This window comes from Bombina bombina, chromosome 5 (assembly GCF_027579735.1).
Source record: "Bombina bombina isolate aBomBom1 chromosome 5, aBomBom1.pri, whole genome shotgun sequence".
In the NCBI taxonomy this organism is placed as follows: Eukaryota; Metazoa; Chordata; class Amphibia; order Anura; family Bombinatoridae; genus Bombina; species Bombina bombina.
In genome coordinates, this window is record NC_069503.1 from 711,753,111 (window position 1) to 711,766,964 (window position 13,854).

At 41.7% G+C, this 13,854-nt stretch overlaps 1 protein-coding gene across 2 annotated transcripts in view; it reads right to left on the minus strand.

Moving 5' to 3' along the window:
• The window catches only part of MAK (male germ cell associated kinase), a 133,965-nt gene that overhangs the window by 9,707 nt on the left and 110,404 nt on the right, over positions 1 to 13,854 (minus strand). Inside the window, exon 12 of one of the 2 annotated variants that reach the window (XM_053713099.1) lies at positions 2,966 to 3,088. The exons of the other annotated variant lie outside the window; for it this stretch is intronic. Within the exon in view, the coding sequence (XP_053569074.1) occupies positions 2,966 to 3,088 (123 nt within the window). The remainder of the gene's footprint in view (positions 1 to 2,965; positions 3,089 to 13,854) is intronic. 2 annotated transcript variants of the gene reach the window in all.

Here is a 13,854-nt window from a genome sequence, read left to right on the forward strand (position 1 = left end):
TTAAGCCTTTGGTTGGGGTGTCTTTGCCTCCTCCTGGTGGCCAGGTTCAGTATTTCCCAAAAGTAATGAATGCAGCTGTGGACTCTCCCCGTTTAAGAAGAAAAATCAAACAGTGGTTGTGCTGCATAGCAAATCAGACAGTGGTTGTGCTGTATAATAAATCAGACGGTGGTCCCAAGGCAAAGTCTGCCATGCCAGCCTCTATGTATATAACAGTGAGCCAGTGTTATTTTCTATTTTAATTAAAAAGGCCAATATATTTAAATAAAATTAATCATTCATCATGAATGATTCATTTTATTTAAATATATTGGCCTTTTTCATGACTGTACTCTGGCACTTTAATTGTGTGTCTGTGTGGTGTGGGGTTAAGGATTTTATGCGGCTGTGCCAGGCCAGAGCCAGTGCACACTCTACTCACCATCCTCCTCTGCGGTGTCTCTACTCTCTCAACACACTTCACCCCTGGAGGGGGCCGGGGGGGTATTGGTCAGATAGATTATAATGCCAATTTGTGTGCAACTGCACTGCGTCACTCACTCTAAATATCTCACTGACTCTCTCACACGGCACTGTGACTGTCACATGCAAAGCCCCATCCCGCCACACATTGTGCCAGCCCCCAGATTCCTGCCCTCCTACCATCAGTCTAATTCTCATTCTCCCTGTCTGCAATACCGCCGGTCTGGGTGGTGGTGGGCGTCACTCACGTGGCTCCTCATTTTCAGTAGAGTGTCAGTTGCGCGGCGCCAGGCACCCCATTGCGCCACAATTTCCCTCTCAGACTCCTCCACACGTCACTGACACAGATAGGCTCTTAGGCAGCGCAAGGAAGCTCCACCACATGGCACGCCCACAGACCACAGTAGTAGAACTTGCAGCCGCAGATTTATGTTGAATTTACATCATGCAGTGCTTTGCCAGGCAAATTCACTGGCACCTCTCGCTCTTGGGGGGCACCCTAAGGCGGCTGCCTATTTTGTCCTTGGGTGTCACGGACCACCAACATCTTCTCGTGGACTACCAGTGGTCCAAAGACCACTGGATGGCGACCGCTGGTCTATGCAACATATAAGACTATAGAACTAGTGGAGTAACTACTATTATTTAAAGATAAAACAACAACACTTCTGTATAAAATAAAACAATGACCTTAATTAAGTTGTATAACCCCTACAAAGTGAAGTTTCAGGCTATACCAAGCTCTTAATCATGCTGCAAGTACAATTACCACAAAGGCCTTTAATAGGAATTATGATTTACATTTATAGTTTGATTTTTTGTATTTGTTTTGTACTGTTTTTTTGGAAATACATTTTTTAAATGTATTTCATTAACTGTGGCACATAAAGATAGTGAAATAAAGAATTAGGAAATATCTAATAGTATGGAATATAAATATGACCACTGGATGGCAGTAGAGAGTAAAAAGCTATACTGTTCAATGAGATATGTTGAGATGTGCATTTCTACCACTAGATGTCAGTGTAGTAAACTGTTCTTTAGACAAGTTACCGTACAGGTGTGCATAATTAAACAGCTAAGGTTAGCTTTAAATTTGCACGTGACCACAGTACTTGTAGGATGATTAAGAGCTTGGTATAGCCAGAAATTTCACTTTGTATGGGTATTACACATTAAGAAATGTTGTTGTTTTCTCTTTAAAGAGATGGTAAATCCTAGCATTTGTGAAACGCTAGGACTTACCTTTGTTATTATTATTAATATTATCATCAGGTATTTGTAGAGCGCCAACAGATTCCGCAGCGCTATAGCCGTGCGAGAAATCTGGCTTGGCGCCGTAATATGATTTCCTGCACGGCTATTGGCTAAGAGGTGGAAACATCACCTCTCAGCCAAATAGCGTTCTGCCTTAGAGCGGGGAATGCTGCAAACAAATAAAGGAGCGTTCAGCATGAAGTATTTTATACTTCATGAATGAAAGTCCCCTTTATTTGTTCCAATGGTAAATCCTAGCGTTTCACAAACGCTAGGATTTACCATCACTTTAAAGAGACTCCATAAAAACTATGTGCACTCTAAGTTTGGATAAATTGGAGTGTTGTGCTCAATTTGTATATTTTGAAGTAACTACTATCTCTGTCCAATCAGAATTTACAGATCCAAAAATCAGGAGGTTTTGGCAAGGTTGGAGCCATAAGATTGAGATTTGTCATGAGTAAATTGAGTTTGTGAATGACTCAATGAGAAATTTAAGGAAAAATAAAGTATTCTGAACTTCCATAACAACCATTGATTTTGCAATATCTCTATATAGTTCAAGAAAATACTTTATTTTATAAAACTACATTCACATTTACCATGGGTTATGTTCATAAGAAAAATGATCATACAAACCGTTTTAGTTACTTAATGTTCTGCTGTGCTTTTAAAATTCATTTTTATGCTATTTAATATACGCAATAGTCAAATATATATGTATATTACTTAACCAAAGTAGGCCATCCACCTTACTATCAAATATGTATTGCAATTCCATTAAAGGGACATGAAACCCACATTATTTTCTTTCATGATTCAGATAGAAGTAAATTGGAAAGCTATTTACAAAAGTATTCTCTATTATCAATTTTGCTTCATCCTCTTGGTATACTTTATTGAAGGAGCAGCAATGCACTACTGGGAACTAACTGAATACATCTAGTTAACCAATCACAAGGGTCCTTTATGTGCAGCCACGAATCAGCAGCTGAGTCTACCTATGTGTGCATTTCAACCAAGGATACCAACAGAACAAAGCAAATGAGATAAAAGAAGTAAACTGGAAAGCCATTTAAAATTACATGCTCTTTCAGAATCAGAAAAAAAAACCTGGGGTTTCATGTTCCTTTAAATTCTACACAAAACAAAAATAAAGAACTATCATTTGGTAAGAAAAGTTCAGTGCTCAAAAAAGCTGCTGAAATGACTTTAAATGAATCACATGCAATGCCTAAAGTCTCACTTGTTGCTGCTCCAATTGGAGCTAGATGTATCCTTTCTCCTGCTGAACCAATCTCTTTTTTGTTAAATGAAGGGACGTATCCACCAGGGTTGTAAGGAGGGCCTAGAAATCCTCCGAAAGTTCCTGTAGATAAAATATCATACTATATATAAGTAGTCAAACTAGCAAAAAGCAGTATAGGGAATGTTACAATAAACATAGTTTGTTTTATGTTACCAAATCAGTGACTTTAAACAAAACATTTATTTTACAGTCAATAAACATCCCTTAAAAGCATTGTATGGCACATGTCTGATGCTGTTAGGGAAATGTTGTTGGTCTTATACGGATTTAAATGCTACACTGTGCTGCAGATTATTTGAAAATGATTTACACATTTGTACAATGTTTTTTTGGGGTACACCAAAACCATGTTTTATTTTATAAAATGTTTATAGAATATTATTGTGAGAATGTGGAGGAAGCAGATGTCAAGGAAGGGGTGAGCTGAGAGAAAATGACTAGGATGCTGTTCCCTTTTTCAGGTAGTATCTAAATCATAAATGGACCTAAATAAAAGCTGGCATAAAATTTTGGATTTTGTGAATATGTAATTAGCAAATTTAAATGATTTTATAGTTCAAAAATGTACACATCATAATAACATTTAAAATATTAAAAGGGAACCCAGGGCGTCTAATTTTTGTAAAGTTTGGCAAAGTGATCTACTAGTGGTTGTACCAAATTTAAGGTGGCCTATTTTTTTTACGAATTAAAGGGCAATTGTAGTAAAAAACTAAATTTATGCTTACCTGATAAATTTCTTTCTTTCCGGATATGGTGAGTCCACGATGTCATCAATTACTAGTGGAAATATCAATCCTGGCCAGCAGGAGGAGGCAAAGAGCACCACAGCAAAGCTGATAAGTGTCACTCCCTACCCATAAACCCCAGTCATTCGACCGAAAGGAAAATGGAAATAAGGAATAACACAAAGGTGCCTGTGGTTTAGTAAAAAAAATAACTGTCTTAGAGAAAAAAGGTGGGGTCATAGACTCACCATATCCGGAAATAAATACATTTATCAGGTAAGCATAAATTTTGTTTTCTTTCCTAAAATATAGTGAGTCCACAACGTCATCAATTACTAGTGGGAACCAATACCCAAGCTAGAGGACACAGATGACTAGGGAGGGAAAACAAGACAGGCAGACCTAAACAGAAGGCACCACCGCTTGGAGAACCTTTCCCCCAAAAGAAGCCTCAGCTGAGGCAAAACTATCAAATTTATAACATTTGAAAAAACTATGCAAGAAGAACAAGTTGCAGCCTTGCAAAACTGTTCCACAGAAGCTTCATTTTTGAATGCCCAAGAAGAAGAGACAGCCCTAGTGGAATGAGCCGTATTTCTTCCAGAAGGCTGCTGACCAGCAATCTGAAAAGTAAAACAAATTATACTGCTCAACCAGAGAGAAAAAGAAGAAGCAGTAGCTTTCTAACCCTTACACTTCCCAAAGAACTTTAAAGGGGACCTGAACCCAAATTTTTTCTTTCGTGTTTCAGAGAGCATGACATTTTAAGCAACTTTCTAATTTACTCCTATTATCAATTTTTCTTTCTTCTCTTGCTTTCTTTATTTGAAATGCAAGAATGTAAGTTTAGATGCCAGCCCATTTTTGGTGAACAACCTGGGTTGTTCTTGCTGATTGGTGGATAAGTTCATCCACCAATAAAAAAGTGCTGTCCAGAGTTTTGAAACAAAAAAAAGCTTAGATGCATTTTTTCAAATAAAGATAACAAGAGTACGAAGAAAAATTGATAATAGGAGTAAATTTGAAAGTTGCTTAAAATTGCATGCTCTATCTGAATCACGAAAGAAAAAAATTTTGGGTTCAGTGTCCCTTTAACCCCTTAATGACCGGAACATTTTTCAATTTTCTTACCCTTAATGACAATGGCTATTTTTACATTTCTGTGGTGTTTGTGTTCAGCTGTAATTTTCCTCTTACTCATTTACTGTACCCACACATATTATATACCGTTTTTCTCGCCATTAAATGGACTTTCTAAATATACCATTATTTTCATTATATCTTATAATTTACTATAACATTTTTTATAAAATATGAGGAAAAAATGGAAAAAACACACTTTTTCTAACTTTGACCCCCAAAATCTGTTACACATCTACAACCACTAAAAAACACCCATGCTAAATAGTTTCTAAATTTTGTCCTGAGTTTAGAAATACCCAATGTTTACATGTTCTTTGCTTTTTTTGTAAGTTATAGGGCCATAAATACAAGTAGCACTTTGCTATTTCTAAACCACTTTTTTTCCAAAATTAGCGCTAGTTACATTGGAACACTGATATCTGTCAGGAATACCTGAATATCCATTGACATGTATATATTTTTTTTAGAAGACATCCCAAAGTATTGATCTAGGCCCATTTTGGTATATTTCATGCCACCGTTTCACCACCAAATGCGATCAAATTAAAAAAAAATGTTCACTTTTTCACACATTTTGTCACAAACTTTAGGTTTCCCACTGAAATTATTTACAAACAGCTTCTGCAATTATGGCACAAATGGTTGTAAATGCTTCTCTGGGATCGCCTTTGTTCAGAAATAGCAGACTTATATGGCTTTGGGGTTGCTTTTTGGTAATTAGAAGGCCGCTAAATGCCGCTGCGCACCACACGTGTTTTATGCCCAGCAGTGAAGGGGTTAATTAGGGAGCATGTAGGGAGCTTGAAGGGTTAATTTTAGCTTTAGTTTAGTGTAGTAGACAACTCCAAGTATTGATCTAGGCCAATTTTGGTATATTTCATGCCACTTTTTCACCGCCAAATGCGAGCAAATAAAAAAAACCTTTAAATTTTTCACAATTTTAGGTTTCTCACTGAAATTATTTACAAACAGTTTGTGCAATTATGGCACAAATGGTTGTAAAAGCTTCTCTGGGATCCCCTTTGTTCAGAAATAGCAGACATATATGGCTTTGGCGTTGTTTTTTGTTAATTAGAAGGCCGCTAAATGCTGCTGCGCACAACACGTGAATTATGCCCAGCAGTGAAGGAGTTAATTAGGTAGCTTGTAGGGCGCTGGCAGGGTTAATTTTAGCTTTAGTGTAGAGATCAGCCTCCCACCTGACACATCCCACCCCCTGATCCCTCCCAAACAGCTCTCTTCCCTCCCCCACCCCACAATTGTCCCCGCCATCTTAAGTACTGGCAGAAAGTCTGCCAGTACTAAATAAAAGGAGTTTTTTTTATTTTATTTTTAAAAAAAATGTATTCAGCTGTAATGGAGCCCTGCCTTAGCCCCCAACCTCCCTGATCCCCCACCAAACAGCTCTATAACCCTCCCTGCTACTTAATTGCCGCCATCTTGGGTACTGGCAGCTGTCTGCCAGTACCCAATTTGCCCCCAAAAACAGTATTTATAAACTTTTCTGTAGTGTAGCAGCCCCCCCCTCAATACCCCCAACCCCCCAGATCCTTTTATATATATATATATTTTTTTTTTAATGTTTTAAAAAATTTTTTTAGAACTTTTTATTTTTTTCCATTGGTGTCAGTGGCTAATATGCGCGCGCGCCCCCACGTGCACGCGCGCGCCCCCACGTGGACACGCGCCCGCACGCTGCCGCCTCCTTGCTACACTCCCCCCGGAACACAGCACCATTGTTACCGGTGCAGAGAGGGCCACAGAGTGGCTCTCTCTGCATCGGAGGCTTGTTAAAAGGTATTGCAGGATGCCTCCATATCGAGGCATCACTGCAATACCCTGAGAGCTGCTGGAAGCGATTGCGATCGCTTCCAGCACTCTCTTAAACAACTGACGTACCAGGTACGTCCATTGTCACTAACTGCTAGTTTTTGCAGGACGTACCTGGTACGTCAGTTGTCATTAAGGGGTTAAAGCATGCACAACATCCAAGTCATGCAACAAACATTCCCTATGAAAATAAGGACTAGGACAAAGAGAAGGAACAACAAGTTCCTGATTAATACATCTATCCGAAACACCTTTAGGAAGAAAACTTAACTTATTACGAAGAACCGCCTTATCCGAAAAATAATATAAGACGAATCACACTGCAAAGCCGGGAGTTCCAAAACTCTCCTAGCAGAAGAGATAGCAAAAAGAAATAAAACCTTCCAAGATAATACTTAATATCTATGGAATGCAATGGCTCCAACAGAGCCTGCTGCAAAACCTTAAGAACAAGGTTAAGGTTCCAAGGAGGAGCAACAGACTTAAACACAGGCCTGAATCTAACCAAGGCCTGATAGAAAAAATTACACATCTGGCACATCTGCCAGATGCATGTGTAACAAAATAATAATGCAGAAATCAGAGAACTGACTGACATACCCTTCTCCAAACCTACCTGGAGAAAGGACAAAATCCTAGGAATCCTGACCCTACTCCAAGAGTATACATTGGATGCACCCCAATAAAAGGTATTTACGCGATACCTTATGGTAAAAGTTACCAGAAACAAGCTTGCAAGCCTGAATCATGGTCTCAAAGATCGACTCAGAAAACCCACGCTTAGACAGAACTAAGCGATCAATCTCCAGGCATGAAAGGACCCTGAATTAGAAGGACCTTCCTCAGAGACAACCACCAAGGTAGAGTAGATGACATCTCCACTAGGTCTATATACCAGATCCAGCGAGACCATGCAGGAGCTATTAAAATTACCAATGCTCTCTCCTATTTGATACGAGCAATGACTCATGAACGAAGAACAAACTGCGGAAAACAGGTATGCTAGACTGAAATCCCAAGGAACTGCCAGAGCATCTATCAGGGCAGCCTGCAGATCTCTTGACATGTAAATGTACCTTGGAAGCTTGGCATTCTTCCATCTGATCCAACTCTGGCACTCTCCATTTGAGGGTTAACCTGGAGAACACCTCTGGAAGGAGCGTCCCTCCTCGTGATGAAATGACTGACTGCTCAAAAAGACTGCTCACAGTATCCACTACTGGAATGTGGATAGTAGATAGGCTGCAATTGTGGGCATTCGCCCATTGAAAAATCCACGCCACCTCCATCATGGCTAAGGAACTCCAGGTTCCTCTTAGGTGGTGGAAGTCACCCACTGAGGTGAAAATGTTCAACTAGAACCTGATAAACCTATCTAAGGACAACTGAGGCTAAGCCATCAGAACATTGTAGATCGCTTTCAACTCCAAGATGGTTATGGGAAGAGCAGACTCCTCCCGAGTCCATAGACCTAGCAACTTCAACGAGTCCTGTCTTGTTCCCCAGCCCAACAGGCTGGTGTCCGTGGACACTATTACCCAGGGAGGTCTCCGGAAGCATGTGTCCTGAGACAGATGCTCCTGAGAAAACCACCACGGAAGAGAATCCCATGTCGACAAATCTAGATCTATCTCCACATGATCCCCATTCCACTATCCGAGCATGCATAACAGTAAAACTCTCACATGGAATCGAGCAAAGGGAATGATGTCCAAAGAAACGGCCATCAGACTAATTACCTCCATACATTAAGCCACTGAAGGCCGAACAGCTGCAGAGAGAGGCCAGAGGAAAGAAACCTGATTTTCTGACCTCTGTCAGAAATATTTTTAGAGATAGGGAAACTAATATGGTCTCTAAAAGAATTAATTTCCAGATTCACTTCCCATCCGTGGAAACGAAGAAAAGACAACAAGATCTCTGTATGAGAGTTTGCTTGTTGAAAAGATGACGCCTGAACCAATATGTCGTCCAGGAAGAGCGCCACAGCAATTCCCCGAAACCTGATCACTGCCAAGATAGCCCCAGAACCATAGAAAAATTTTCTGGGCGTTTTGGCAAGGCCAAAGGAAAGAAATACAAACTGAAAGTGTTTGTCCAGAAAGGCAAGTCTCAGGAACTTGAAGATACGGGTCCTCCAGGTCTATGTGCTTCTAATGAATCCTCTAGCATCGTAGCAAAAATAACAGCGTCCTTCCCACCACACAATCTTGTAATGGCGGACGATCAGTGACACACAGGATTTTCTCCTAGAGGGCATGGTCCCAAACTGCGCATCGCAGCAGCAGTTGCAGTAATTTCTGTCAAAGTCAGTAGCATGCACAATCCTCAAATACCCAGAGATTAGCCCATCTCCAAGAGAAATATTTATAACACATAAAACATCCTTCAAAACAGTAAATAAGCCAGGACCTCCACATCGTACAGCGCACATCTATAACTTGTGTGAGACTAGTCTGACTCATAAGCACATAAAACAAATAGCTTTCTTAATATAACCCACGAAAAAAGAAAAACAGAATTTATGCTTACCTGATAAATTTCTTTCTCTTACGGTGTATCCAGTCCACGGATTCATCCTTACTTGTGGGATATTCTCAATCCCTACAGGAAGTGGCAAAGAGAGCACACAGCAGAGCTGTCCATATAGCTCCCCTCAGGCTCCGCCCCCCCAGTCATTCGACCGACGGTTAGGAGAAAAAGGAGAACCATAGTGTGCAGTGGTGACTGTAGTTTTACACAAATAAATTTGAACCTGACTTAATTGCCAGGGCGGGCCGTGGACTGGATACACCGTAAGAGAAAGAAATTTATCAGGTAATCATAAATTCTGTTTTCTCTTACATTGGTGTATCCAGTCCACGGATTCATCCTTACTTGTGGGAACCAATTCCAAAGCTTTAGGACACGGATAAAGGGAGGGAACAAGTCAGGTAACCTAAATGGAAGGCACCACTACTTGCAAAACCTTTCTCCCAAAAAAAAATAGCCTCTGAAGAAGCAAAAGTATCGAATTTGTAAAATTTTGACAAAAGTATGCAGTGAAGACCAAGTCGCTGCTTTACAAATCTGTTCAACAGAAGCCTCATTCTTGAAAGCCCATGTGGAAGCCACAGCTCTGGTGGAAAGAGCTGTAATTCGTTCAGGAGCCTGCTGTCCAGCAGTCTCATAAGTCAATCGGATAATGCTTTTCAGCCAAAAGGAAAGAGAGGAAGCGATAGCTTTTTGACCTCTCCTCTTACCAGAATAGACAACAAACAAGGATGACATGTGTCTGAAATCTTTAGTTGCTTTTAAATAGAATTTTTAAGCACGAACCACATCAAGATTGTGTAACAGCCGTTCCTTCTTAGAAACTGAATTAGGACAGAGAGAAGGAACAATGATTTCCTGGTTAATATTCTTATTTGAAACCACTTTCGGAAGGAAACCAGGTTTTGTACGCAAAACAACCTTATCTGCATGAAACAACAGATAGGGTGAATTACACTGCAAAGCAGACAATTCTGTAACTCTTCGAGCAGAAGAAATAGTTACCAAAAACAAAACATTCCAAGATAATCACTTAATATCTATGGAATGTAAAGGTTCAAACGGAACCCCTTGAAGGACAGAAAGAACTAAATTTAGACTCCATGGAGGAGCCACAGGTTTATAGACAGGCTTGATTCTGACTAAATCCTATGCAAACGCTTGAACGTCTGGTACTTCCGCCAGACGCCTGTGAAACAGAATAGACAGAGCAGATATCTGTCCCTTTAAGGAACTAGCTGACAATCCTTTCTCCAATCCTTCTTGGAGAAATGACAAAATCCTAGGAATCCTAATTTTACTCCACGAGTAACCCTTGGATTCACACCAACAAAGATATTTCCGCCATATCTTATGGTACATTTTCCTGGTGACCGGCTTTCTAGCCTGGATCAAAGTATCTATAACTGATCCAGAGAACCCACGCTTAGATAGAATTAAGCGTTTAATCTCCAAGCAGTCAGTTGCAGAGAACTAGATTTGGATGCTTGAATGGACCTTGAATTAGAAGATCCTGCCTCGATGGCAGTGTCCATGGTGGAACAGATGACATGTCCACTAGGTCTGCATACCAAGTCCTGCGTGGCCACGCAGGCGCTATCAAAATTACCGAAGCCTTCTCCTGTTTGATTCTGGCTACCAGACGAGGGAGAAGGGGAAACGGTGGAAAAACATAAGCCAGATTGAAGGACCAAGGCGCTACTAGAGCATCTATCAATGCCGCCTTGGGGTCCCTGGACCTGGATCCGTAAAGAGAAAGTTTGGAGTTCTGACGGGACGCCATCAGATCCAACTCTGGAATACCCCATAGCTGGGTAAGCTGAGCAAAAACCTCCGGAAGGAGTTCCCACTCCCCCGGGTGAAAAGTCTGACGACTCAGAAAATCCGCCTCCCAGTTGTCTATTCCTGGGATGTGAATTGCAGATAGATGGCAGGAGTGATCCTCCGCCCATTTGATGATCTTGGATACTTCCTTCATAGCTAGGGAACTCTTTGTTCCTCCCCGATGATTGATGTACGCTACAGTCGTGATATTGTCCGACTGAAACCTGATGAACCTGGCCTCCGCTAGTTGAGGCCATGCCTGGAGCGTGTTGAATATCGCTCTCAGTTCCAAAATGTTTATCGGGAGAAGAGACTCTTCCCGAGACCATAGGCCCTGAGCTTTCAGGGAGTCCCAGACCGCACCCCAGCCTAACAGACTGGAATCGGTCGTGACAATGATCCACTCTGGTCTGCGGAAGCACATTCCCTGAGACAGGTGATCCTGAGACAACCACCAGAGAAGATAATCTCTGGTTTTCTGGTCCATTTGTATCTAAGGAGACAATCTGCATAATCCCAATTCCACAGTTTGAGCATGCACAGCTGCAGTGGTCTGAGATGAATTCTGGCAAAGGGAACAACGTCCATTGCCGCAACCATTACCCCGATTACCTCCATGCACTGAGCCACAGAAGGCCGAGGAATGGAATGAAGAACTCAGCAAGTAGTTAAAAGTTTTAACTTCCTGACCTCCGTCAGAAATATTTTCATTTCTACCGAGTCTATTAGCGTTCCCAGGAAGGGAACCCTAGTGAGCGGGGAAAGAGAACTTTTTTCGATGTTCACCTTTCACCCGTGAGACCTGAGAAAGGCCAGAACTATTTCTGTATGAGCCTTGGCTCTTTGAAAAGACGACGCCTGAATTAATATGTCGTCCAGATAAGGTGCTACTGCAATGCCCCGCGGTCTTAGTACCGCTAGAATGGACCCTAGCACCTTTGTGAAAATTATTGTCCAGAAAGGCGAACCTTAGGAACTGATGGTGATCTTTGTGGATAGGAATATGTAGGTACGCATCCTTAAATCCACGGTAGTCATATATTGATCTTCCTGGATCAATGGTAAGATTGTCCGAATGGTTTCCATTTTGAATGATGGAACTCTGAGGAATTTGTTTAGAATTTTTAAATCCAGGATTGGCCTGAAAGTTCCTTCCTTTTTGGGAACTACAAACAGGTTTGAGTAAAAACCCAGTCCTTGCTCTGCAGTTGGAACTGGGTGTATCACTCCCATCTTTAGAAGATCTTCTACACAGCGTAAGAACGCCTGTTTCTTTGTCTGGTCTGAAGACAAACGAGAAATGTGGAACCTTCCCCTTGGGGGAGAGTCTTTGAATTCTAGAAGATACCCTTGAGCAACAATTTCTAATGCCCAGGGATCTGGAACATCTCTTGCCCAAGCGTGAGCAAAGAGAGAAAGTCTGCCCCCTACTAGATCCGGTCCCGGAGCGGGGGCTACCCTTTCATGCTGTCTTGGTAGCAGCAGCAGGCTTCTTGGCCTGTTTACCCTTGTTCCAGCCCTGCAAAGGCTTTCATGTTGCTTTGGGCTGGGAAACGTTACCCTCTTGCTTTGCGGTTGCAGAGGTTGAAGCAGGTCCGCTCCTGAAGTTGCGAAAGGAGCGCAAATTAGCCTTGTTTTAAGCCTTAAAAGGTCTATCTTGTGGAAGGGCATGGCCCTTTCCCCCAGTGATATCTGAAATAATTTCTTTCAACTCTGGCCCGAATAGGGTCTTCCTCTTGAAAGGAATATTAAGTAATTTTGTTTTGGACGACACGTCAGCCGACCATGATTTGAGCCAGAGCGCTCTTCGCGCCACAATGGCAAAACCAGAATTTTTCGCCGCTAATTTAGTTAATTGTAAAGCGGCATCTGTAATGAAAGAATTAACCAGCTTTAGAGCATGAATTCTATCCATGACTTCGCCATATGAAGTCTCCCTCTGGAGCGACTCCTCCAGCGCCTCAACCAAAAAGCCGCTGCAGTAGTTACAGGAATAATGCAGGCAATTGGTTGAAGAAGGATACCTTGTTGAACAAATATTTTCTTTAGTAACCCTTCTAATTTGTTATCCATAGGATCTTTGAAAACACAACTGTCTTCTATTGGTATAGTTGTGCGCTTAGCTAGTGTTGAAACTGCTCCCTCTAGCTTAGGGACAGCCTGCCACGCGTCCCGCCTGGGGTCAGTTATGGGGAACATTTTCTTAAAGATAGGGGGGGGGGGAACAAAAGGTACGCCTGGTCTCTCCCACTCCCTAGTCACAATATCCGCCACCCTCTTAGGGATCGGAAACGCATCAGTGTATACAGGGACTTCTAAAAACTTGTCCATTTTACACAATTTTTCTGGGACCACCATAGGGTCACAATCATCCAGCGTAGCTAAAACCTCCTTAAGCAGTACGCGGAGGTGTTCCAGCTTAAATTTAAACGCTAAGAAATCTGATTCTGCGCGCTGAGAAATTTTACCTGCGTCACAAATTTCTCCCTCAGACAGTACATCCCTCACCGCCACGTCAGAGGGTTGTGAGGGTACAACAGATAAATTATCCAAAACTTCTGATTGCTCATCCAAAACTGAGCTATCACGCTTTTTAGGAAAAACAGGCAGTTTGGATAGAAATGCTGCAAGGGAATTATCCATGACTGCTGCTAATTGTTGCAATGTAATAGGGGCCAATGCGCTAGAGGTACTAGGCATCGCTTGCGCAGGCGTAACTGGTGTCGACACATGGGGAGAGGAAGGAGGGCTATCCTCGTTACCTTCCGT